Below are 26357 nucleotides of genomic sequence, written 5' to 3' on the forward strand. Positions count from 1 at the left end.
TACTAAATATAACAAGACTAGCTCTCGCTTGCGACTCCGTCCGTGCGGAATTAACACAGAACGTGTATTAGTAGCCTATATGTTCTACATCCATGCCAATTTTCATGGATATCCATACAGCCATGATTGAGATACCTTCAAACAAACATCCATCTGTCCGTCCACTCATCCATTCATCTAAACATTCAATATTATAAAATAAGAAATAAGATAGTAAGATTGAAATCATCGCGAGCCCTTCTAAGGCACCACTTTTGATAGACAAGGCGAACGAAGAGAGTTCTGTACTAATGCCATATGTACCCAATACACTTTCCTATACAGTAATTTAAGTTAGCAATTCGAAATTTAGTCTGATGCATGTGTGTTCTCTTTGATAGTATAAAAAAAATTTACGTGTAAGAAATTCGTTTTGTGATTTTTGTAAAAAGCAAATTTCTAAATTAGGCTCCGAACCCCTCGGTGGGGACGTATAGTGAGCTGATGATGATGATGATGAAATTTCTAAACGTCTGCTGTTGTCAATTTTGACATTGACAGCTAGTCAAGGTTCTGTTTATTTGAAATTTGATGTTATATTTTATCGAAAACCAAAACATTTAGCAATTTGTTTTATATGATGCGAATAACTTTTTTTATATAAATGTGATGTTATGTAGTAAATAGTAAGTTAAAAATGAACTCTAAAAAAAATAATGACGCTAATTCTACATGTAATTCAACGTCAACTCCAAAAAGGCGGCGACTGGGGACTAGAAGAATTTTAAGCGAAGTGAATAATAAAAATGATTTATTTGCGGACTTTATACGGCCTCAATTAAATATTACTAAAGGGCTTACTGTCACTGCAGATTGTTGTGATTCGCCACCGTTGCCTTGCAATCAAGTAGAATATTTAAGTGATTCAGGAAATAATACTAGCGACGACATAAATTGTCAATCCGATATCACAGAATCATGTTTTGGGGAAGAGATTAAAAGCTTTACACCTTTTTCTCATAATGTAAAAAATCCACAAAACCAAAATCTATGTAAGGGTGATGTGTCTGATGAATTGTTTACATCAAAATTGGAAGACGAAGTTAGTCAAAATAATTTATGTAATGAAGCAATAGTAGAAAAACATTTCAGAGATGAAATTGCAGAGGGATTTGAAGCGATAAATCAATCAATTAGCATTATCAAAGATATAGACAACTGTTTTGAAACAAAAGACTCTTTCCTCTTGGATATTCCTGACCACTTTACACAATCGGAATCTAATAGTAAATCTAAAAATAATGAAGTATTTAAAGAACATTTCTATCAGTTGCCTATGGTTGTTAAAGGTCTATTTAAAACATATAGAAATATAGAAAAATTATATGGTAAGTAAATTGTTACTAAAAATACCTTTATGAAGACAATTGTGCTTTAGATAGTTTTCATTTAATAACTACCTATAAAATGGAGCTATGAAAGCTCTTAGACAGAATGCAGAAATATCAATAACCTCTACTCCATAATCATTTTCTACGGTATTGTCACTATCTTTATTAAAATTGATCTATTATTGCACATGCCATATCATAATTTTTATAAAATATAGTTTAAACAAGATTTCTAACAAATAATTCTCTTATTACGTTACTTCTGTAAATAAAATGTAACAGCTGAGCTTTACCGCAATAATTATAGTATTTAGGTCAAGATGGATGCACAACTTGTATGTTTGTGTTACAGATTGGCAGGAGGAATGTCTAAACTTAGACGCCATTCAGAATCGAAACAATTTGATTTATGCGTTGCCAACAAGTGGAGGCAAAACACTTGTAGCGGAAATTCTAATGTTACGGGAAGTTATTAATAGAAAACACAATGTGCTCTTTATTTTGCCATTTGTTGCTATTGTACAAGAAAAGGTTATTTATTGCTTATCTTACTAAAAATGCAAAAGTTTGAATATGAGTGTATGGATGTCCATTACTTTTTAACTCTATGATGACTGAACAAATCAGGATGAAATATAGCACAATCACCTATAGAAATAAGTTGACTACTTTGCTCAAAAGTTATTTGTCATTTCAGATATGGTCTTTATCACCATTTGCGCTTCAATTAAATTTTTTAGTAGAGGAATATGCAGCGGGTAAGGGCCATATACCACCAAAGAAACGCAGAGCAAAGAACAGCATTTATATAGCTACAATTGAAAAAGGCTTAGCTTTAGTAAGAAGTCTTATTGAGTTGGATAGATTACATGAAATTGGTCTAATTGTGGTAAGTACAGTGATGTAATTTATATTATTTTAAATCTAGTTCATTTAAGTTCAAACTAAAGATAGATGTAAAAAACATATGTTACAAATCAATAATTTTGTGGATAAATAAAGTGATGAATGTATTCTAAATGTTACTATTTTAATAACTTCACAGTGCTTTTATCCGACACTGATGTATGTAATTTGTATGTAGGTGGATGAACTGCATCTGATAGGAGAGGAAGGTCGCGGCGCCACATTAGAGTCTTTATTGACAATTGTTAAGTTTGCAAATCGTAAGTTTTCATCATAAATTACTTCTATTATAAGTCTGACTGTATTTACTTTATCAATTTGATATAGAAAAAAGAGGGCTATATTATATGTAGCATCACATTAATGAATTTAGATAAAAAAAAAACTTTATTTCTCTAGGTAACATCCAAATAGTAGGCATGAGTGCGACTATAGGCAACCTGGAGGAGATAGCGGAATTCCTGGAGGCTGCGGTGTACCAGCGAGAGTTCCGCCCCGTGGAGCTGACCGAGTATGTCAAGATCGGGGATATGCTGCATAGGATCGTGTGGGGACCTGCGGGCATGGAGACTGTACCCGAGAGGCAGCTTCATTATGATGTGAGAATGTCTACTTTGACATTATTTATTGGCTATTGTATCTAGGCTTGAAATATTATTTTCAATATTAATTCTGTTAGATGGATTCATACTGTTATGTTAAGAGGCTCTCTTGGATACCAATCAACGTCTCTGAGTGTAGAGTATAATGAGTGTTGTGTATGCGTGCAGTACACAAGTGCGGCGTCGCGGCTGGACCCGGACCGGCTGGGCGGGCTGGTGGCGGAGGTGGTGCCCGCCGCCAGCTGCCTGATCTTCTGTCCCACACAGCACAACGCCGAGAGCGTCGCCATGCTGCTCTGCAAGATGCAGAGGAAGTGAGCACACATTATTTACTAACATTCTTGTTTCATTTAAGATAAAGTAATCTTATGAATGTCAGTTTTGGAGAACTCTATCTTTTTGCGAAGGTTGAGTGTGTGGGTTGGTTGTGCAGGGAGATGTTGTCGCACCGCGTGTCGGAGCGTGCGGAGCTGGCGCGGGCGCTGGCGGGCGAGGGCGCGGGCCCGCTGGCTGCGGCGGCGCGCTGCGGCCTCGCCTACCACCACGCCGGACTCTCCAGCGACGAGAGGAGCCTGCTCGAAAACGCTTTCAGGTTGAAACGACTCGTCTCTCCGTTATGACCTGTAAAAGTTAACGTAGGTCGTATAATGTAACCGATCGTTGAACGTTGAACCAGGAGCGGGGTGATCTCAGTGTTGTGCTGCACGTCGACGCTGGCGGCCGGGGTGAACCTGCCGGCGCGGCGCGTCATAGTGCGCGCGCCCCGCCTCGGCCGCGCCCCCCTCACGCTGCCCGCCTACCGACAGATGGCGGGGCGCGCGGGCCGGGCGGGGGTCTCCGACGCCGGTCAGTGCTATTCAGTGCGCTCACTGCTCACTTTATCAAATCAACTATTTTATGATGAATGTGTGTGCGTGTCGTCGTAGGTGAGAGCATACTGATCTGCGGCGAGCGGGAGTGGTCGTGGGTGCGGGGCGTGGTGGGCGGGCGCATGCCGGGGGCGCGCAGCGTGCTGTGCGGGGCGGTGCCGGCGCTGCTGCTGAGCGGCGCCGCGCTGCGGCTGGCCCCGCGCCGCGCCGACCTGGTCCGCCTGCTGCGCCACAGCCTGCTCGCCGTCACGCACAGGGACACGTCGGTATCATCACAAGTACATTACGTCACACTTTTTATTTTATAAACAAAAAAGAACACGCAAAGTTATTTTGGTTACCTAATATTTCACGAGATGACGTTTTTCGAAACAATAATTTTTTTGTATGGACGAAATTTCTTTAGTGTTTATTTGCATAACGGCATTTAAAATGATTGCGGTCATATCTTTCCAGTATAGATTTGGAGGAGTGCTGCGACGCGGGCATCAGGTCGCTGGTGCGGGGCGGGGCGCTGGAGGTGCGCGGGGGGCGGGGCGGAGCGCACGATGACACCCGCCCCATCCACGAGGACACCGAGCTGGCGGTCAGCAAGCTCGGCAGGGCCGCCATCATCGGTACTAACAATTAGTTCTATCACTATCTGAATATTTCAAGAGATTTGTGCGACGAGAGGGTGGTGATGTGGTTGTCTGCAGGATGTATGGAGTTGGGTATGGCGCGGCAGTTCCTGTCTGACCTGGAGACGGCCGGGGAGGGCGTGGTGCTGGGGGGCGCGCTGCACCTGCTGTACCTGGTGGCGCCGCACGAGCCCGCGCTGCGCCCCGACTACAGGCACTACCACAACCTGGTCACGATACATACATACATACTGGTCATTGCTCACTTTGATACAATCGCTTGTATTTTATGATGTCCGGATATGTCGGTGTGCAGTACACCAAGCTGGGGGCGGAGGGCGTGCGCGTGGCGCGGGCGCTGGCCATCACCGACAAGGTCGCAGTCAAAATGATCACCGGCAAGCCCATCACTGTAAGTATTTCTACTCGCTCGTGTTTGTTGCTACCAATTTAGTGTCAAAATTAAATCTACATCCACACTATTAATGAAATCCACGCAGGACGTACCGGAGCAGGTTCTGAACCGGTTCTACGTGGCGATGATGCTGTACGATCTGTGGAAGCAGGTGCCGTTCGCGGAGGTAGCCGATAAGTACGTACTGAGTAAATGTATACTTATTAAAAGGGTTAATCATAAACAAATGATCATATTTCTTAATGTGATGGTTGTCAGGTACTGTGTGTCGCGTGGCGCGGTGCAGGCGGCGCTGCAGGCGGCCACCGCGCAGAGTTCGTGCTGCGCGCGCCTGTGCGAGGCGCTCTGCGAGGCGGAGGGCGGTGGGGGCGGGCCTAAGGGCAGTGGGGGCGGGGCGGTGTGGGCGTGGAGAGCGCTGCTGGCGGAGCTGGCTCCGCGCCTGCAGCACTGCGCCGCGCCTCAGCTGCAGCAGTTCATGGAGCTGCCTAACGTGCGGAAGGTGATTTATATATATATACATATAGACACAACTTGTTGACTCCATCTCGTATAACCAGTAGTGTCGTGTAGGCGCGGGCGAGGCAGCTGCTGCGGGCGGGCTACAAGCGCGTGGAGGAGCTGGCCAAGTCCAGCGCCGAGGAGCTGGTCTCTCGCATCGAGCACCTGTCCCGCACCGCCGCCACGCACCTCATCAGCGCGGCCAGGGTACCACACGCATCTATTTTTATGCTGTCTTATGAACGCCAGGTGGCGCCGCATACAAAACAAAATTATAGGCATTCAAATAATTTGTAACGTGACATATCTGATGAGATGTTAATTTGTCAGATGATGCTGATAGAGAAGGTGGAGAATTTGCGCGCTGAGGCGGAGGAAGTCATGGACGAGTTGAAGACTAGTTGATAATTATATTATTTTATAGTTACTAATTTGAATTGTATAGTACAAATTATATAGTTATTAATTAAATGTTGAGTTGATTCAGTGCCCCGCATCATTTTAACTTGGTAACTCTTGGGACGTGGTGATGGCACTCGATGTGATAACATATTAAAACACATTAAATGAATTTCAAAAATCCATTATTTTGTATGTAATCATAACACTAAAGTGAGATGTATTTTCTTAAGGTCAAAATATGATGAAATAAATGTATTATAAAAATAAGTGTCCATTTATTCCTATAAGAAGTTATTTACTCCCGGCAAAGTACAGCCACAGCTAACTAATAAAATTGTGTTCTACCGGTGTGCACTGAATGTATATATGTATCCTTTTTCATGTAAATGTAAATATTACTGGTTGGAAAGGAAATCATTTTAGTGTAGGGATTCGTAAAAAAACCTGATGTAACATGATAATATTTTATTTCATCTTTTCTTATACAAGCAAGGTTTGAGGGTGAGGTGCGGCAGCTTGGACTTCTTGACCGGCGGCTGCTGCACCTTGCTGAAGTGGAAGAAGAAGAACACCTGGTGCTGCTTGTCCAGCTCGCGCAGCTTGAACCCCAGCCGCTGCACCTCCCGCGCGAACCCCTCCGCCTCCTCGAACCTGCTCTCCACCTCCGCGATCAGCAGGTGACCCCTGCACAATATATCTTACTGATATTATAAATGCGAATGGATGGATGGATTACTTGTTAGAATGTATCTCCAGTACTGCTAAACAGAAATTTGGTTAAAGTCTTTTTTTTTGACTTCGCGCGGACGAAGACACAGGCGACAGCTAGTAAAAAGCAGCACAACTCACCCGACTTTCAGTACCCTGTTGGCTTCGAGCAGGTACTGCGTGAGGTCGGTGCCCATGAGTGCGAGGCAGTAGACCGCCACATCGACACTGGCGGCAGGCAGGGGCGTGTGCGCCATGTCGCACGCCTCCACGCCCTCGTGCGCCGCCACCAGGTCGAAGGAGCGCACGCGCTGCGGCACCCGCGCACACAGTGCAGCCTCACCGCACCCCATGTCCGCTACCAAGTGACTCTTAGGCCTGCAAACATACAATCTACAATATATCAAGTACCCTCCTCCCGCATCCCCATACACCCCCCTACCCATATCTATATTCCACATTCTATAAGCGAAATATCAATATATGTCACATATCTAAAGTAATTGTCAAATCCATACAAATTTGATTTCACTATTGGCAACCACATTAACCTAACTAACCGAGGGGTTCGAAGCCTCCCCAAGTTAAGGGTAATTAGTCATAGTCAAGCACACTGGCCCAGTGCGGGTTGGTTGACTTCACACATATCTTTGAATTTCTTCTCAGATACATGTAGGTTGCATCACGATGTTTTCCTTCACCGTAAGAACGTTGGATATGTATATGTATATGTAAATAGTAAAAACACATTGGTACATGGTGGGATTCGAACCCAGGACCTGCAGATTGCAAGTCAAGTGCTTGACCCCTGAGCCACCGACGCTCTTTTTTAAAATCTACAGCTGTGGTTGTCTTGTTACCACACTCTAAATTGTTTTAACAATTCCTGAAAGGCATCTATTTAAAACAACACTAACCTATTTGAAATAACTCACGCTTGTAACCCAGGGTTAAGCAGAGACTACAGATTACCATTTGTTGTGTGCCTGACAACCCTCTTTGTTTCTTATACCTATTTCAATAGTTTAACACATCATTATGATTAATTAAGAGCTTACATTTCAAGTATTTTCTTTACAATAACATCGAGCGGTTTGACAGGCCACTTCTTGACCTGCTGCTGGTAGCCCTGGTGGTATGTGTGGAAGGCCAGAGGGTCCTCTTGGAACAGGCTCTGAGCTTCCCCTCCACTTGATGTGTACAACTTCTCATTCAAATATCTGAACTGGGCAGCTGAAACACATGAACTATTAAGAACCAGTAGCCAAATACTATGTTAAAACTTAGTCTATTTGTATTCTAAATACCTTTGAGTCTATTCAGCATTCTTTCCCGGAGCTGGTTCCCGTTGACTTCTATGTGATTTCTTTGACTGGCTTTGTTTAACATTGATTTTATGATTTCTTTCTTTTTGTTAAATGTTCTATTAACTTGATTAGGTTTGGATATTGTATGAACACCATTTATGACCTTTTTAGTTGTAGAATTTTGGGTATTTTCTGGCTTTGTTTTTTTACTTGTTTCTTGACTGAACATTATTTCTTCACTGTCTTCATTATTAAACTTATCATTAAATTTCCTTTTCCGTGCATCAAGCAGAATTTCATCTAATTTGTCATCGTCACCATTTTTTATTTGCATTTCATCAACATTATCTGATTCAGAAGGTTTCTTCTTTTTTGTGAGTTTATTTTTCTTTTTGTTCTCAGTATTACAATTTTGTACAGTCATTTCAATGTTTTTAATTGATTGAGACAATTTATTTGTTTTTATTTGCTTTTTCTTCTTCTTATTTAGTTTGTTTCCCAAAGTGTGTTTATCATGAATATTGCTTTTAATTTTAATGGTTTCTGTTTTATTATTACCATTTGGAAGTAAGTCTGCATTTTTTACAACTTTATTCTCTACAGTAATCTTTGCGGGGGCATCGTTTTTGCTAACTTCTACTTTCTTTTTCTTGGTCCTTTTCTGTTTCTGAAAAGTGAAATTAAGTCTACTTATACAAAGTGCCTGCTATTAAAACATATGTTCAGTATATGCCACCATATTATGTTTTACATTAACTGTAAAAAAATTGTAATAAATTTAGCATACACATTCCATTGGTTGAGTATTACCAATTGGGGAATTTTAAGTTAAGTACCTGTAGATTTTTTGCAAACTACTACAATAATTATTTATCCACATGGTTATGGTTTTTAAGTATTGTGAAAATTTAGTTTCGATTTATTTCATTTATTTCTTTAGTATTTTCAAATGATAATTTTACGTGAAAGAATTAATTTACCTTTATATTATTTACATAGCTAAGGCTAGGTTTTTTGGTATCTTCTTCCCAATCTGGCACTTTAAACATTTTCTTGTACTTTTTTAACAAATCATTTCAGAAAAAAGCAATTTTATAAAATAAAAAACATGCATAAACATGCGGGCAATTCAAATGACATTGACAATTTGACATGACATTGACGTTCGTGTTTGATAGATTTGTTGCCATTCCAATAATGCACGTTCTGAAACTATCTGTATGGTGTTGCTATGTGTTTTGCTATAAAAAGAATCTTCTCCAAAAAGGAGTTTATCTTATTTTGGTGTGAGAAGAAAATATAAAAAGAATCATACTGGAAATACGTATGGGATGTCCGTGAATGCATTTACAAACGAGATATTTAAATTGACGCTGGTAGAGTAGGCAGTATCTCTTGGAAGTAGGAGGTGGCTCCACCAAGATCACATCAGAATGTGGGAGTCAAAAGAATCTTACATTTTTTTCATTTCGCTTCCTACCTCTTAATAATAAAGTTAACCGAGGCGCGTACTCGGTGAATTGTTTTAACATAAACGCACATATGCCTGTGGGCATGGCGTATTTTCCCGTTTTTCAGAACACGCCATTATTATTTTGATAGCGAGATATTTGGACAATAGCTGATGTACGCTTGATTAACTAGGTATGGGTGATTGCAGTAAAGTTCTGGGGGCGTATCACGCATGCCCGACCTTCGGACATGCGCAATAGACTTTAGGTCTCGACTCCCATATATTTTTATTATTATTAGTGTTTAATGCAGTTATTTCTTCAGAATTTATTAAAAGGATATAATAATAACTTAAAGTCTTCGTTAAAGTTTATTTTCGCACAGTTGAAATGTACATTACGACAATTTATTAATTGATTTCGTGTCTCGCGAGGTTTTATAGTGTTATAACCTAAAATGTAATGTAACTTGTACATAATACTAATAAGAATAAATGAAATGAAGATTTATCTAAAAGTTTTAAAGTATTTGTAATAAAACAGCACATTAATGTTTATTCAATGACTACCATGGATTAAAATAAAGTGAACAATTATTGCCCGTGAAGTTGATTTGAGTGTAATATTTTAGGAAATTCTCGCAATTTTAAACAGTTCCAGGTGAGTTGATACAAATCTTTGAAACGAACAAACCTTGTTATTATTTAGAGGGAGTGAGAGGAACATTTTCGTTACACAGATACAACGACAGTGGGGACTCGCCGTAAGAAAAAGCTATATTTGTAAAGCTTAAATTAAAAACAGAATTGAAAAATTAACTCCCTCCTTTCTTTTGGATCTAAAGGTCAAACAGATAAGCGGGAAGAATGAGTATACCTCGTTCTCATACTTCCCGCTCGTATCCTGCGTCTAGTGAGCGGGATGTCACATGTGACAAATTTCCGTTATAGTTTTAAATAGTTATTGTGTCGCTTCCAGATGAGTATCTTTCAGTATGAAAAGTGTTAGTATGCTGAAATAACAATCGAATGAGATGCGCTACATTACTCTGCAGCGAGCGATGGCGCGGTCCCGGAGAGACAAGATCGTGAGTATCCCTTAGTGCTCACATTTAGTTTATTATCATGGAAAAATTGCTAGGACTCTGTGTGGTTTTCATACGTTACATTTAATTTCCTATCGATTTGTTCCTTAACTTTAAAATATCATGGGACGGTTTCAGTGGCGTTGGCGCTGCCAGTGGTGCTTCATCAGCGTGGTCGCCGTCGCGCTGGTGTTATACAACGCGGCCGCTAACATATGGCTGTTGCAGCCCTCGTGCGCCCAGAGCGGGCCCACCTCGCACCCCGCGCCCACCGCGCCCACCGCGCACTCCCCGCCGCCCACCGAGCCGGCCTGCGAGCCCTGTCTCGACACCGCGCCCAGCGCCGCCGCCGACGACGACCCCATCGCCCGCCTCGACCTGCGCCTCGGCCGCTGGGACGGCTCGCGCTCCTACAGGCTCTTCGACTACGCCACCCTCGGAGACATGTATGCCGAGGTGTCCGCCAACAGGCGCGTGTGCCTGGCGACGCAGAGCTCCATAGAGAGGCTGCACGAGCTGATGAGGATAGCGGCGCACTGGTCCGGGCCGATGTCTGTGGCGGTCTTCGTGGCCGGAGACGAACTAAGACTCCTCCGAGCGTTCGCGACGTGGCTCTTCCGATGTCGGCCGGAGATTTACGGCCGGCTAGTGCTCCACGCGGCGACGCCCGCCGAGAGGCCGGGCACGCAGGGCGCCGTCCCCTCCTGGGCGAGGGACTGCGATGCGAAGCCACTCCCGCCTGCGGAGCGCCGCGCGGACACGGTGGCGTGGCGAGCGCGCCATCCCTATCCCCAGAACCACCTGAGAAACCTGGCGAGAAGGAACTGCCACACGCCGTACGTGTTCCTGGTCGACGTCGACATTGTGCCCTCCAAGGGCATGGCGGAGGCTCTAGATACGTTTCTGGCGAAGGCGCCCAGGTGCCCGCTGTGCGCGTACGTCGTGCCCACGTACGAACTGGACAAGAGAGTCGCGGAGTTTCCGGCGAACAAGTCGGAATTGCTGCGCTTATCGAAGAATAAATTGGCGATACCTTTTCATAGGAAAGTGTTCATTTACAATCAGTACGCTTCAAATTTTTCCAGGTGAGTGACTAGAGATCTTCCATGTTACGCAATATAATGCGGTAACTTTAGTCGGAAAGAATCAGTGGAAGAGCGTTGCAGCTTGTATATCTGGACCCTGCTAAGGTAGTGGTGTGGTGACGGCAGGTGGGAGGCGAGCGGCGGCAACGAGTCCTCGGAGGCGCACGTCAGCCATGATGTGACCAACTTCGAGCTGCTGTACGAGCCGTTCTATGTGGCGGCGGACGCCGTGCCCGCGCACGACGAGCGCTTCCTCGGCTACGGCTTCACCAGGAACACGCAGGTACCTTGTACCCTACACTACCTTCTCCTCTCTCTCGCTTTCTCACTTCATTAATCTCGCTTGTCGTGAAACTGAGTATACTTGAGTTCATTGTAGGACCACCGGTGGGCCTCGTTCTTCTCTTTCTATCTAAAGATCTGAAAACATTAAAATATTATGTAGCTCATTTGATTTCTACAAATCCCTCGAAAGCAAATTATCTTCCATAGCTATAACAATTAACAAAGGTACATTTGTGTCTTGTAACACGTGCGTAATGAGGAGGAACGAAAGTAAACAACACGATGGCATTTCCTGGCGACGGTCCAGCCGCGTCGCCAGTCGCCCCCGAGCGGGCGCTTACCTCACCGCCGGCTGCCGTTATGTAACCCGAGAGAACGTCACTATGGTCGGTGTCTTTCGGCACCAGATTATGCCTAGGGCGTAACGGCACCTGTCACCGCGTCCTTCCCCCGCACCCCTTTACCCGCCATACCTAAAAGTTCCGTGCAACCGAAATATTTGAAAAAATTAAACATTGGGCGAGGAGGTCCCACAGGATTTTTGTCGTCGTCTGGAGCAACGACAACGTCATTGCCTACAGATTTCTTAATGCTTATATTTAATATCTAACTCGGCAATGTTAATGTCGCCAAATTATTTTTAAACGACTGCAAAAATAATTTGGCGATAATGTAGGACACGAGAACGTGGACGCTGCCCCGGCCTGCTGCGGTAAAAATACTTCGCCGACAAGATACGGCTTGCAAATGACTTTTATACATTCAAAACGATCCACTTTATAGCAGCTATTAAGAAACTTTTGTAACAAACTGATAAATTCTCTTAATTTTAAACTTTGAGTGTCTACGTAATATAAAAGGAAGTGTATTACGCGAACATCATGTATTCCACTTACCTATAACAAAAACTCTGTCTGTCTGTATGCATATCCGTATTTATTGGCCCGATTTTGACGTAAAATTTACTGTAAGTTAGCTACTCCTGATTATTTTTTTAAATACTACACTGACGAAGTAGTGGGCGGCTGCTAGTTTAAAACATTATCAGGTTCCAATTGTGATATTTTTAATGTTAAACACGGATTCGTATTAACCGTGTTGTAATTAATTTGAGCTAAACTATTTGTGCTACGTAGTATTAAATATTTAACTTTGACGTCAATGTTTGGGAAACATTTCTCAGAACGTGTACATTCGAGTGGTAAAGACTGTAACAGATTAGTTTTATTACCGGACGCGTCTTAGTATTATATGTGGATTAGAAACTAACTTATTAATAATAAATACATTTGTTATTTTAATTAAAATTTAAACAAGCAATTGTTACATGGAGTACGAAGATGTATTTTTTGTTCCAATAACTTTTTAATCAAAACTAAAAAATATATTTTTTTCTAATTTTATTTTTTCAGGGAAGTCTCAGTCATTAGTGTAAGACTTTATCTGGATTTGACTATAAACACAGACTTTTAATTATCTAATTAATCGAAAATTTATAACTGTGATACGTGATACCTTTTATTCATTATCCGTTCCCAATTTCCAGTGGAAGTCCGGCTTGAGGCTTAGGTTGTTAAAAACGTTGGCAATGTGTCCGCTGCAATACATAATGCTTGTGCCTCTCGCTTGATAATGGGCCACGCGTCAATTTATATCCCCGGCGTCCCTCGCTCCCGATATTGAAATGCTATTGGATTAATGACTTTAATTTTGATCCTGTCACGTCAAATATATTCGATGCGGACAACATAAATTCATGCTTATTTATGTTTCAATGTTATAAACGTTTTCGTCGATTTAATTTTTTTCAAGTTTTAATCTTTTATGGAGGTGTGTGACCGTACTAGATAGTTATAACTGTACATAACTAAATGTGAGTAACTCTTATAACCCTCATAACTTTTAACGACTACTAAGGAACTTTTTAAATAGTCATCAAACGTCTCTGAGTGAGGCAGTAAGACCCAGGAATCAGAGGTTTAATACTTTACCGGGTGGTGGCGCGTCGCGGGTACTTGACTTGATGAATACGCGCCGTCTCTGCCAAACCACCTCCTGGCAATCTTCCATACACCACGCTGCAATGCTATATCTGTTTTATATATTTTGATATACCACATGGATAAAACATTATTAAGCACGAAATAGTTTTTTTATAGCTGAGAACCTATTTTTGTACACGAATTCTATCCACATCTTATGTATATACAATTGTAACAAAATCAATTTGCGATGTTCCTATGATCACCAGTGTATATAAGGAAACGTCCGAAATAACTTTCGATTGCCATGTAAACAAGAAGGAATATTATCAATGTTTTTAAATAAAAACAACTTTAAAGGCTCACACCATGATCAAGGTATTCTCGTAAAATGTTCAAAAATAGAACTGACACTTCAATTAGAATAAACTTTAGAAACGGAGCGTTATATTTCAAATATTCATTTTAAATTCATAAAGGAATGATGATTTCCGTTTCTTAATCACTTTCCTAAATAATTGTGGATGTTAGGTTTTCTGCAGCAACTTTTTATAGCTAAAACAAATAGCAACGAATAATAAACGTTAAGGTGGGGTGATGATATTAAAATATTTGTATAAAACATATCGTCATCCCTGTCTTTCAACTTTGATAAAACAGAGAAAAGTAACATTATGGTATCAGAAACTCACGGTTAGTCGAAAAGAAATACAGTAGTACATAGTTAAATTGAAGATAGGTTAGGTTACGTTATTATTATTAAAATTAAACTAAATAGGAGAGTGTATTTATTATATTTGCAAAATAATATGAATTCGTTCGAAATGTTGGGGCAGATCAAGTGGTGCTAGTGGACGATGGCACAGCCGCTGCCGTCTGCGCTGCCGTTGGCCGCGGTCACATAAATAACCGTAACCCAGGCAGCAGTGAACTCAGCTCGGTTCGGCAGCAGCACTCGGCACGCGGGTTATTTTTATGCTGACACCGCGATGTCTTGTAATTAGATATCCGACAATCGTGTTGTGTATTACTAATATTATTAATGTAGATATTTCTTATTCTCTGTGAAGTTTTCCGAAACCAAAGCATTTGCCAAATATTTATAGTATAGGTATACTATAATTTGGAATATATTATTCAGTCAGGGACGAGTTAAAACATTAGCTGTTAATTTTGTCAGTAAAACAAAGTTTAAAAGTAAATAAATGAAATAACTTATTTTTTGAAATCTACAACTTTTTAGAGGTTAGGTTAAAACTTGGTACAATCGCAGTTGTTGATAATCTCGAGCAATACAATAGTCAGCTCGGAGGGCAACATTAGCGACTGTTGGCAGCAAAGTTTAAGTGATTTTTGAGAATTTACAATTTAAATTAAGGACAGAGGAAAAGAGCCGGCAAAATATTCATCTAATCCTAAGATCTTCATTATTCCTGTTCCCATTGTTGTCAAACTTAACAACGTTTGCATATCTTTATGAATAAGAAATTTAAGCTCACAGTATTTGCACAGTTTTTATAATTTTATAATTAATGTTTTTATAATTTGTTTAATTTTTGCAGTCAACGAAATTAAATTTTGTCAGTGAAGTCATTACTGATTATATTTGACAATACTATTTTAATTATTATCGTAAACTAGTTTAAGATTTTCGAATCCGTATAGCACAATTCGACCGGAACATAAATTCCTTTGAAATGGGTCAAACGGAGATCAAAAACATTTTATCGGACAGTAAAAAGAATTATCGCTACAAATAAGCTCGGCTCCGAAGGGAGACCTGGCTAGAACGGGTGATACAAACGCGCATTTTCAGAACTATCGAATTTCATACAACTTCCCTACAGATGATAACACGTCAGATGTATGTGTATGTTTGGTACTATTAAAACGCGCGTTTCAAAACGCCCAGTGTCTCTGACGGTAGAATTTTCTCGCTCGCCGACAGCGGTGGCTGCGCGCGGTCGAGAAACTCTACAATACGGCGACGCTCGTAAAGTATTGTTATTGACACAGTTGTCGCGATTTATGTTCAATAAAATTGAATATAAAACTTTACCTTGTGCCGCTGTCGAGTTATAAGCGTTAGCGGAAATGGAAATATATTCATACCTTAATATTTGCTGCAAATAACATAAAATATATTTAACTGGAACGAGGAACACTAATACAAAAATATAGGATATAAAACAATTTTTCATATTTTTAGCCGACTTCATTTACTTTCATATCACGTTGTTTGTTGTAGTGTAACTATTTAAATAGAATACGATACGGTTTATTTATAAAATATATGACGTAAGTAAATTATTAATCTTGCAACGATGATGATTGATTCGTCGACAAACATAATATATGAGTTAACTCGCTCAGAGTTTGTACTTTGTACTGTCAAATCTTTCAACGGGTGAAGGTCGATGACTCATGGCTCCGCTCCTGGACACGGCTGTTATCACACTTTTTAATGACTACTGGGCATAGATTAATTTTACTACTTGTAAACCTTTACCTCTTCAGGGATTTTACTTAAGAAATGAACACCATCTAATTTTAATTACTAACAATGGCAAAGCCCGCAATAACAACATCTATTGCACTAATGGGCAGGCTCGACCGATGAAATACTACGACCACACAAAAAACAGACTTGAATTGGAAGTTACTCCGCATTTCTTCGTACGAAAGTGCATGCCGGAGGCTGATTTTTGTCCGCTTCTTCTACCTATCCTTTTCTTATCATGAATGCGCACGGCGAATTAGCAGGGTAGCGTAAGGGGGAATATGGTGGCCGCTAGCTCGTTTGCCACTTTATTAAACAAGGAACTTGTTAAGGTAAAAAATGAACCTATCGTTATTAAAAAGAGATTTGTCGAGTTAGTCAGAGGTCTCCGAGGCTATGTTGAACCAGTAACAAAAAGGTCGCGACCGTGGATATTGAGCGTGAGAAATTTCCAATTGCGGTCAATTGTGGTTGTGCAAGTGTTGCGAATTGGGACGCCTCCGACGTCGCCGGTGCGGCTGCTGTTAGTCCATTGTCAACTGCAGCTGCACTTTGCCAGCAATGTTGCGGCCACTTGTCTGCCTATTCCTTTGTCTCATATCTACCGCAGGTAAGTCGTTTGTTTGCATTTTTTGCCTATGATATGCTAATTTTTAACATCGTTTCGCAGTTTTGTTTCCGTTAGATTCGTTTATCAATACAACAATAACCAAGTTGTCTTGTCAAATTTTATTTCGACTGTAGATAAATATCTGTTTTGAAATGAAACCTTTATTTATAAAGTCTGCTTAGATTTCTAGTTGTGCAAGAATTATTGAACTTTTACTTTGCTGCAGCTTAAGATAAAAACAGTAAACATTTTACATATTAAGTAGATTCTAATAACAAAGTATAATCGTAGATCTTCAGGAGACGGTGGAAGGAGAATGTTGTGCAGAGGAGGGGGACAAACCGAGCACGGAGGTGGAACTGCAAGATGTAGACCTGCAGGAAGCTTGCCCTGAGCTCAGCGGGCAGATTATCGGCGGTAGACCCAGCTCTGTGACGAGGCACCCCTACCAGGTGTCCATGGTGATGAACGGCAACTCCTTCTGTGGAGGTTTCATCATTAGTCCAGACTACGTGCTGACAGCCGCCCACTGCGTCCAAAAGTAAGTTTTTTTTAAACATTTGTACGACGTCTATATTGTTATATCCTAAAGTGGCAGACGCTCAAACGGCCAACTAAATTCGCTGAATTCATCCGCAATTTAAGATGCGTTGCCTACCTTTAAACGAAGAGGAAGCATCTTCACATTTTTATGCAACCTTCGCGTAAAAAACTGGACGCGCTTTTAATAAGGATGAAACATTATCTTGAGTAAATATTCACATAACATAGTTTGTATTTCTACTTGGTTTGTCGTCAAGGTTAATTAAGTTAATGAAAACAGTTTGTTATAATATATTTGACAGTCATCGTTACAAGGCATTTTATTGGTCACACTGGATAAACACCCTTATCTAAATCTTATAAATGAATGTCGCTTTTAGTGACCTCTGTTTGACTCAAATATTCTGCTAAACTATGAATCAGATCAAAATACGGCTAACACCATCGTGTAGGTTATGTATTCCGGATCGTTAGTGTACACAATTCATTGTAATTGAACCTCTGAAATTTCCATTTTTGACTTAACTATCTAAACCGTACGGTTCTGTCACAATAACCACCTTCTGCTTTAGAATAAGGAATTCAAAATATTTATTTGCAGTGATATTTTTTCGGTATTTAAAATAAATGTGTTCGTTATCAGGGAAATTTTATTTAGATTAAAATTGTCTTACTATATATAATTCTGATAAATTGTTTAGGAGGAAGATATCACGATCACGAACAATACGCGCTACCGATAAATCGTCGAACCGATAAGCGACGGAATGTCACCGGGCAGGGTACTGCTGATATAACAGAAAAGAGATCAGATGTATAGCCTTTGCCACCCGGCCGAAGCCGGGGCGGATATTGGCTGCACAATAAAAATAAATATTAGCCTTATAACGGTAACTGAGAAAAATACATTTTGTTACTACTTTTATACAACGAATCATGACTCAACTTTTCTATGTAATTAACTTTGTACTTTTAGGACTCACTTGTCAGGAAAGTCTTAACAAAAAACATTGGAATTTGGATTAGTTTAATATTTTTCCTTGGTTCAAATTCTGTAAATTAAGTACACTTGCTAACCATTAATATTACCGAGGCAGTCGGAATAGGTAATATGCAAAGAAACAATAACGCATTCCGTAATATGAAATCCTCAAAGTTCCCGTAGGTTTTAGATTGTTACGGTTTGTACAGTACCGCGGCGTCCGCTATCCGGCTGCGCGTGGGCAGCACGCGGCGGGACTCGGGCGGGCGCATCGTGGGCGTGGCCAACGTGACCGTGCACGCGCAGTACGGCCGGCCGCGCTTCGACAACGACATCGCCGCGCTGCGCCTGGCGCGTCCCCTCGTCTTCAGCAACGCCGTGCGCGCCGTCCGCCTCCCGCAGCCGCGCCAGCCCGTGCCCCTCGTCCGGCTCACCGTCACCGGATGGGGGCTCACTGCTGTTAGACCCCATATACTTTTTACTTTTATATCATACAATACCATATTCCGATTCACCTTAAATAGAATACTTGACTCTATCTCTTGTCTTTCTGTATTTTTTCGATTATGATAACTGTCATAAAAACTTACTAGTCCGTACTAGTGCTGAACTAGCAAGACGTCACTAGCGAACTAGTCACGTTTGGACCGGAATGCAGTTAACGACGAAGATCTTAATTTTGTTATATGAGTAGTTTATTTAACTTATTGCAAGATCCACATAAGATAGTAGACAGCATGTAAGAGATTGAATGTTTCGTGTTCAGCCGCGCGGGCGACGCATCCCGCGCATCATGATGGAGGCGCGGGTGCCCGTGGTGCCGCACTGGCTGTGCCGGCTCTCCTACGGGGACGCCCTCACAGACAACATGTTCTGCGGCGGACACTTCCTCATCGGCGGCGTCTCCTCCTGCCAGGTAGAGACTGCTGCACGTCTGCAGCGGCGAGAGATCGCGTGCTCCTAAAATTTCTTTCCTGAATAAAACGGAGGGTTTTGAGGCCACAAGATTAAACGAATTTGGTCGTGGCATCAAATAGGATTGTCATAGAATAATAATGTGATACCAAAGAAAGTGGTTTTCCTCGTGGAATCCTGAATGACATTAGTTGAGTGATGTATGTGCATGTGTGTGTGTGTGTGTGTGCAGGGTGACTCCGGCGGTCCTGCGGTGTTCCGCGGCACTGTGTACGGGGTGGTGTCGTTCGCGCGAGGCTGCGCGCTGCCGCTCTCCCCCACCGTCTTCACGAACCTCGCCGCGCTCCGGGACTGGGTCACGCAGAACACCGGACTCTGATGCCGAACCGAATTCCACTCTATCTCCATACGCACACGATTCATACAAGCTTAGCAAGTCTGTGATATAAATAAATGTTGCCCTCGCATTCCCGTGTCCGACTGCCGTTATTTATTTTTTTATTAACTTTTGAATAAAATTTTAAGAATTTGATCGTTTTTCAATTTTTTTTGTGATATCATAGCGGAGTTTTTTAAGATCCTCTTTTATATGATAAGGTGGTTCAATTATTTGTTACCGATGTCATGTGCCTGATGTGCGAGTCTTAAAAATAAGGTAATGAGTTAACAAGTCTATACTCAAAGAGGATTTAATAATTTATTACTTTAAGACAATTTAAACGAAATATAAGTATATGTAATACCTTAAAATTCTAAAAACTTAAATTCACATAGATGTTAATAATGTTTTTTCCTATGTACGAAGATTGTATATCAAGAATGGTCTTAAATATATAAATGTAGTAATGTGTGTGCATGTTGTCCAGGTGTACGAGATGTTTCTGATCGGGTACCAGTTCCGCGTGCTGTCGCCGATCTTCACGATCCACTGGGGGCTTCAGGCGCGCCGCTCGCGCCCCCTGTGGCGGGAGAAGCAGAACGAGAAGAACAGGAAGCACTTCGAGACCTTCAAGCGGGAGCTGTTCGCGCGCTACAGGACGGACCCGCTGCACCTGCTGCGCCGCCCCCCGCAGAGGAAGGCCTAGGCCTCGGCGGGCCGCGCGCTCTCCGCCGGCCTCCACCGCCCTCTGCCGCTGTTACTGTCGCCCTTGCTGCTGCTGGCATCTGCTACTGTGCCCGGCCCCATGTGTCTGTCTTAGTCCCGCCATATCTATGGTCATTGTAAATGCTTTTGACGATGTGAAACTTGACTCCCAGTGATAGTTAAGAGAAAAGTTAAAGACAAGTACATAATTGTTTGGAGGTTAACCTTAAAGAGTGTTTTAGTGAAATATATTATAAGTTTTAGGTAAATGAAAAAACACGTTGATTGAAGTATGCGAATACTTTCACTTGTGTGTACTTGTGTACTTGTGTACTTGTGTACTTGTGTACTTGTGTACTTGCGTACTTGTGTACTTGCACTAACGATAATGTAAATATATTTGATAAGATAATTTCATATGAACTTTACTTCTGTAATAGACAAAATTTGATAGAAATATAGTCATACAAATATAATAAAAGTTCAAGTTTTTCGTTATGTATGTAAACGTTACAATAAGATTAAGTATTATTAATGTTAAAAGTATTGGAAATCAAACGTATTCATTTCATTTCAATAGGATAAATATGTACCTTATCGAAAGTAAATGCTTTGTTATGTTTTAAAAAGAGAACTGTAGCGACCGTCACGAGTCAGATGAGACAGAGTTTACATTTTATTTGGCGCGCTCCGAGCTCACTTCTCTTGTCCATACTCCATATTTCATCGATGTTAGTTTAAATTATATATACTAGGTGTATATACGGTGATCCATGAACGCGAATTTATACAAATAAGTGTATATTTATGTTAAGAAATTAATATCTTGTTGCTTTTACGCTGATCTTCCTTCTCGTGGTGCCTAATTAATGAATCGTTTAAGCGCACAAGTTGACAATATAAAGGAACTTCTTCCATTGATCACTGCTTACGATCTGACAAGTTGAACAGAAACAATTCTAGTATTACTGTCAGTTCCCACTGCCGAAACACCTGAACGAAACATCTTGATATCTCCGTTTCCTTCACAAAGAATAAGACGCCCAAGATGTTTTTGTCGTTGTTTCGGTAGTGGAGCCACGGTTACACGACAGTTTTACTAACTCGATAATATAAAGAAATGACGGGAAGAGGCTTGTGTTGTTCAATAATGACTTATGTAGATTTAGACCCCCTTTTCACTAGTCTATGCCATAGAAACACAAGTCGCACGTGAATAGAGTCGCTCGGCTATTCAGTGGAAATGAGGTGTTAGAACTGTTACGATATTTGGTTTATGTTGTTAATCATTGATTTTATATTATTAACAGTGCAAATTAACTTTTAAAAAATATGTTGTTAATCTATTTAATTGCTTTAAAAATGTTATATAGTTGAATGTCGGGTTATATTTAGTGAATTTAATTTTAGAAATATTTTAAATTTTAATTTAAATAAAATAATAAAAAAACATGCAAGCAATGATTTTATCTATGGTATAATACTATCCTCACCTATGTAATATTATATTTTGTTTGGTAATTATTACGAATACGCGTCTATAAGTGCATCTTTGGCCCTAAGTTTTAGTAGAGACGCGTATTATTTTATTAAAATTATATCTAATACACTTATTAGTTTTTTCAATAATCTCGGCGGCCCAAGGTCATGTGCGCGTTGCGTAATGCCCCCCGCATCCCGCCACAACTAATATTGTGTTTTGCGCAGTGAAGTTAAGAGTCGCCAAGATAACTGAATACATTTATACGCTTGCTCAACTTATTATTTATGGAACTTGAACATAACGCACAGCTGTACACCTTCGTAGTTCGAAAGTTATGACAGAATTGTAACAGAAATTTTTATTTTATTTTTGTGATTAAGACAGCTGTCATCACCAAAAGTACTAACGTAAGAGCGACCAATGAGATTTCAACATCTAAAAGTGAAACTTAAACCGACAATATGTTACAATTGTAAATTAATTAAATTGATAAACTCAACGTTTCTTATAAAATAAGAATAATAGTTGTTAGTAAAATGTTATTTTTTGTTGGTCAAACTCATGGCGACTGAAATGTTGTTCGGAGCGAGTTTCATTCTTTTCCACGAGCTATACGCCGCTTGAACTCTGATGCTACGATTGGAGCTATCGCGCAACTCGGTTGAACCCGCGCCGCAAAACGCTGCGTACTAGGGTTGACCCTTCTTCTAATATAGTGCAAAGTGTTCCAGTGGTAGTGCTAAGTCGCCAGTTTTTACTTTAATTGATTTGATGAAAAATTAGAGCGCATTATTGCACTGTTAACTTCGAAACGTTGTTAATTAAGTTATATTTTTATAGCTGCATTTTTGTATTGATTTTGTTAGGTGTCGTTCGATTCGCAGTTTATTTGTTTTACGTCGTTGATGAATCTTAGCGATTAAGACGTATTTTACAAGTCATGTTTATTCACGTGGACGAAGAGATATTAAAATTTTATTATGAAATCTATCTAATCAATATTATTTTATTTTAATACTAATAAAGTACACGTACCTATTCTTGAGTCTAAAGTTTCAGTCGCTAAGAATTCACAGGCGCAACAACGTTTAAAGACCCATGTTAAGTTGAACCAAATCTGTATATTCCTTAACGGTGAAATATAACTGATTTGAAATATAATGTTTCAGTAAAGCGTTTTAAGAAAGTTTGCAAGTTACAATAATTTATTATATTCATTAATCGATTTATTCGTAAAATGATTCTGCAGCCAATCCCATATAACGGGGTTGGAAAGTCTAGCGTAGACTCCGGGGAAGTTCCCTCGCGCGCAGCCCAGGCCCCACGACACCACTCCTATAAGCACACCGTCTTGGACTATTGGCCCTCCGCTATCTCCCTAAGGGTTAATTAATTTACATTTAACTGAAGAAGGTCAAATAAACGTACTGCACCTCACTTGACAAGGTGAACGGGGATTGTGTGGCCATCCGTCTCGGCATACTATCTACATCCCAGTGAAGTTATTGTGCATCTATTTGGTCCATTACTCAAAGCCTTAAATACCTTTCGGGTTTATAAGCATATTATTAACAGCATATTTAAATTATGAAGTAAACAAATTATCCGAAATGGCTGAGCAAGACCTGAGGGGCTATGTCATACCTGACAGGCGTCCGGCGAAGGTTGGCTGAAAGAGCCAGCGCAGAACATGGACGCTGGATCGATTGACTTTCTATCGAGCCCCGAGCGCCGGCACAGCTTCATCGCGATAGTCTTTATGGTGGAGGACTGGAGGTATGTCGCACTGGGCCCGCCTTCCTGGTACATTGTTAGCATTGTTTCAACATAATCTCACCTCGAAGAGAATGAAATATACTCTTGGATGCTAAAGCGTACATGCTTCATGAAAAATAAGATAAATTTAACTTATTTTTAAGAAAATAAATTACGCGCAGTTTGCCCCATCCCGACACTATAGCGGGTTGATCGGCTAACAGTTTGGTCTCCTTGGCAACGAGTCCTATGGGCAACACGCGCGCCGAGAAGCGAAGAGGCGCGTACAACCGCACGAGGCCGACGTCGTTGCTCTTCGTCTTACTGGCGTAGCGCGGGTGAACGAAGCAATGCTTTACATCGTACATCTCGCCCCCGTGGGTCTTCCACGACGAGCCCAGACGGACGCTCAGTTCACTAGCATGCGACCTGACGATATTGAAGGAGACAATCTTTTCAAGGAGGGTTCAAATTATTTATTATATTTAGCGGCCACAATATAATATATGAAAGCTAGTTAACTATAGTCTCGAATCTATTTTATTGTTAGTTCGACTTTATAAAAGTTCTTTGTTAGTAAGTACTGTAGGAGGCATGTAGTTGTTTTGTTTCGACCATGCTTTCCTGTAACATAGATTCATAAAGCTGGGTGAAGAGGGGAGAGCGCTTAGCGGAGGTACTTGATGAGGCAATGCGCGGCCGTGAGCAGCCATAGGTCGGTGATGATGGAGCCGCCGCAGATGGGATAGGTTTTCTCTCGCAGCGACACCTGCCACGGCACTGCCGCAATCGAGGTATTCTGCCCAGACACAATGCGCCGAGTGGACCCTAAGTGTGTTCAAATGGAAACAGAAGAATGTGTAAGCTATTAAAATAAGCACTTCTTTACTTGCAAAACAGAAAATGATTTTAATCCTTACCTGTACGGCGAGATCCTGTAAAAATAAATGATTTTCTAAGAAATATAGTGCTAGATTTTTGTAGAATGCCTGTTAATTTTATTAATATTAACTTGATGAATTAAATGCCTAGTTGTTTTAATAGGTGTTTGAGAGATTTAACATAATCCTGTTTGTCCTTTATCTGTTCCAATACCATTTATAAAATTGTAATAATTGCTTTTGTTGGGTGTTCCGAGTAATGAACAGATTTTTGCGATCGAGGTGAATTTTTAACCTAACAATCAACAATCGTTAACAATCTTACCCATCAAGTTGTTTAACAATGTTGAATACAATTCTTTATATTTATCACGAATCGTTTTTTGATTTAGAAATCCTATTAAGTCATTTTTATTATTTTCAGCTTCTTTTGCCAGCTGCGAGTAATCTATACTTGTGCTTAGTTCTATGTCGTTACCCACAACGGCAAATACAAGAGTCAGTGCTTGAAAACTTCTATAAGCTTCTATTGACATTCTGAATAGGATTTTAATAGTTCAATATACGATGTGCATTCAAGTGATTGAAATTTGCATAAAATGCTATTTTACAGAAAAATAATATAAAATATAATCAACTATTTGAGTTGAAATTTAATTACAAAACGCAGTGAAACGTTACGCTGACCGTACAATTACTACTTACTATTGGAATCGATTGCACAATATTAAATCCGTTGCTTATCTAGTTTTTATTGATTTGTTTTTTTTTCCGGTCTGATGAAGTCCAAATCGGGTCTTCCGGAGAAGTTTTCGCGGTACTCGGTTGAACCTGCGCCCCAAATGTTGCTCATCCTAATCTAAAGGTGGAGTTCGAGAGATTTTACCATGGCTAGCATACTAAAGGCTTGATGGGGGATTATATACAATTTGGAATAAAAACTTCTACTGATCATGACAAGAAAAGTATAACCAATCTCCAACAACTTATGTATATTTTTATGTGTACTTTGTTTTAAATAAATTATTATTATTATTATTATTAATCTTATATAAAAACGGCTAAAACACTCACGTATGTTAGTCCGGTGCCAGGACCCGACTAGTTTCGCGGACTCGAAACAACGCCAGTCCCACTCACCCTGATGAAGGGCCCCGATGGGCCTGAATCTATAAGTTTCTATTAGTATAATACCGAAAAATTGTTCAAGTTTTTATTTAAAATTAGTCAATGTTAGTACTGGCCGTAGTTCTAACATATACAGTAACATATCACATTATAGTTGTTAGGTAGTAGATACTTCTATGTTATCAGTAATGATGCTAAGATTTTAGAATTATAATGACGTTGCAATAATTGTAAACATTTACATTATTATTAGTTAATTTTATATATCTCCAAGATGTTGGTATTTAACGAATGTAAAGTTAGTGATAGAAAGGATATTATTGTTAAACGGTTTATTTAATTTGCTCCTTTACTTTCGTTGGTCAAATTAATATTATATACAAAATGTGGATGTAATTACAAATCTTTGACTGTATTTTAATAGTAGGCGTTTATTAATTAATCTTACAAATATTATAATAGAGAAAGTTTCGCTGAATGAATGAATGAATGTTTATTAGAAGGAATTTTCTTAACAGCTGAAGGGATTTCGCTGAAATTTATTGATAAAGATAGCTTTGATAGATAAGAAAATAGTCTGGAAGAACATATAGGCTACTAAGTAAGTTTATTTAATTCCGCGCGGACGTAGTCGCGGGCGACAGCTAGTATAACATAACTATAGTAATTCATATCCATGTGACTGCCTTGAAGTTCTGATCAATATGCAAAAAACTAACATTTGAAATAGTAGTTGGTTGGTGTAGCAATCTGCATACTAAATAACATAATACTAAGTGAAGGCTTACTTATACATACGTACCTACTTACTTTGCACACCGCCGAGGCCACTTGTAACCTTCAATTTAATATAATATCCTTATGACTACCAAATATACTCTAACACATTACA

The 26357-nt window shown here is 40.3% G+C and overlaps 5 protein-coding genes across 7 annotated transcripts; 3 read left to right on the top strand and 2 right to left on the bottom strand.

Moving 5' to 3' along the window:
- The first annotated feature begins 629 nt into the window (after positions 1–629).
- On the top strand, positions 630–6050 carry mus301 (mutagen-sensitive 301). Its single transcript, XM_013306088.1, has 16 exons — positions 630–1367; positions 1723–1901; positions 2068–2259; positions 2455–2536; positions 2676–2875; positions 3047–3192; positions 3312–3470; positions 3555–3724; positions 3805–4009; positions 4204–4364; positions 4446–4597; positions 4684–4779; positions 4868–4959; positions 5041–5281; positions 5353–5487; positions 5611–6050. The coding sequence occupies exons 1-16, from the start codon at positions 677–679 to the stop codon at positions 5683–5685; spliced, it is 2976 nt and encodes a 991-aa protein (XP_013161542.1). The 5' UTR covers positions 630–676; the 3' UTR covers positions 5686–6050.
- Positions 6051–6132: 82 nt separating this feature from the next.
- On the bottom strand, positions 6133–8859 carry LOC106113446 (ribosomal RNA-processing protein 8). The gene is made up of 5 exons (XM_013306207.1): positions 8678–8859; positions 7698–8364; positions 7449–7623; positions 6532–6768; positions 6133–6366 (listed from the first exon to the last, which is right to left on the bottom strand). Exons 1-5 carry the CDS (start codon positions 8744–8746, stop codon positions 6153–6155), a joined length of 1362 nt encoding a protein of 453 aa, XP_013161661.1. The 5' UTR covers positions 8747–8859; the 3' UTR covers positions 6133–6152.
- A 171-nt stretch (positions 8860–9030) lies between these two features.
- LOC106113363 (uncharacterized) lies at positions 9031–19614 on the top strand. Its single transcript, XM_013306089.1, has 8 exons — positions 9031–10235; positions 10371–11317; positions 11444–11649; positions 16565–16694; positions 16975–17235; positions 18429–18678; positions 18986–19135; positions 19367–19614. Exons 1-8 carry the CDS (start codon positions 10182–10184, stop codon positions 19511–19513), a joined length of 2145 nt encoding a protein of 714 aa, XP_013161543.1. The 5' UTR covers positions 9031–10181; the 3' UTR covers positions 19514–19614.
- A 297-nt stretch (positions 19615–19911) lies between these two features.
- LOC106113448 (beta-1,4-glucuronyltransferase 1-like) lies at positions 19912–20230 on the top strand. Its single transcript, XM_013306212.1, has one exon. It carries the CDS (start codon positions 19980–19982, stop codon positions 20217–20219), a length of 240 nt encoding a protein of 79 aa, XP_013161666.1. The 5' UTR covers positions 19912–19979; the 3' UTR covers positions 20220–20230.
- A 50-nt stretch (positions 20231–20280) lies between these two features.
- Positions 20281–24983, bottom strand: LOC106113447 (trypsin delta/gamma). 3 transcript variants are annotated; one of them, XM_013306211.1, is made up of 6 exons: positions 24663–24983; positions 24377–24391; positions 24137–24284; positions 23633–23885; positions 23346–23501; positions 20281–20344 (listed from the first exon to the last, which is right to left on the bottom strand). In XM_013306211.1, the coding sequence occupies exons 1-6, from the start codon at positions 24871–24873 to the stop codon at positions 20330–20332; spliced, it is 798 nt and encodes a 265-aa protein (XP_013161665.1). In that variant the 5' UTR covers positions 24874–24983; the 3' UTR covers positions 20281–20329. The 3 variants fall into 3 exon arrangements, with proteins under 3 accessions (XP_013161665.1, XP_013161663.1, XP_013161664.1); XM_013306209.1 differs by lacking the exon at positions 20281–20344 and adding an exon at positions 21645–23036; XM_013306210.1 differs by lacking the exon at positions 20281–20344 and adding an exon at positions 22826–23079.
- Positions 24984–26357: the final 1374 nt, after the last annotated feature.

This window comes from Papilio xuthus, unplaced genomic scaffold (genome assembly GCF_000836235.2).
Source record: "Papilio xuthus unplaced genomic scaffold, Pxut_1.1 DF828258.1, whole genome shotgun sequence".
Classification (NCBI taxonomy): domain Eukaryota; kingdom Metazoa; phylum Arthropoda; class Insecta; order Lepidoptera; family Papilionidae; genus Papilio; species Papilio xuthus.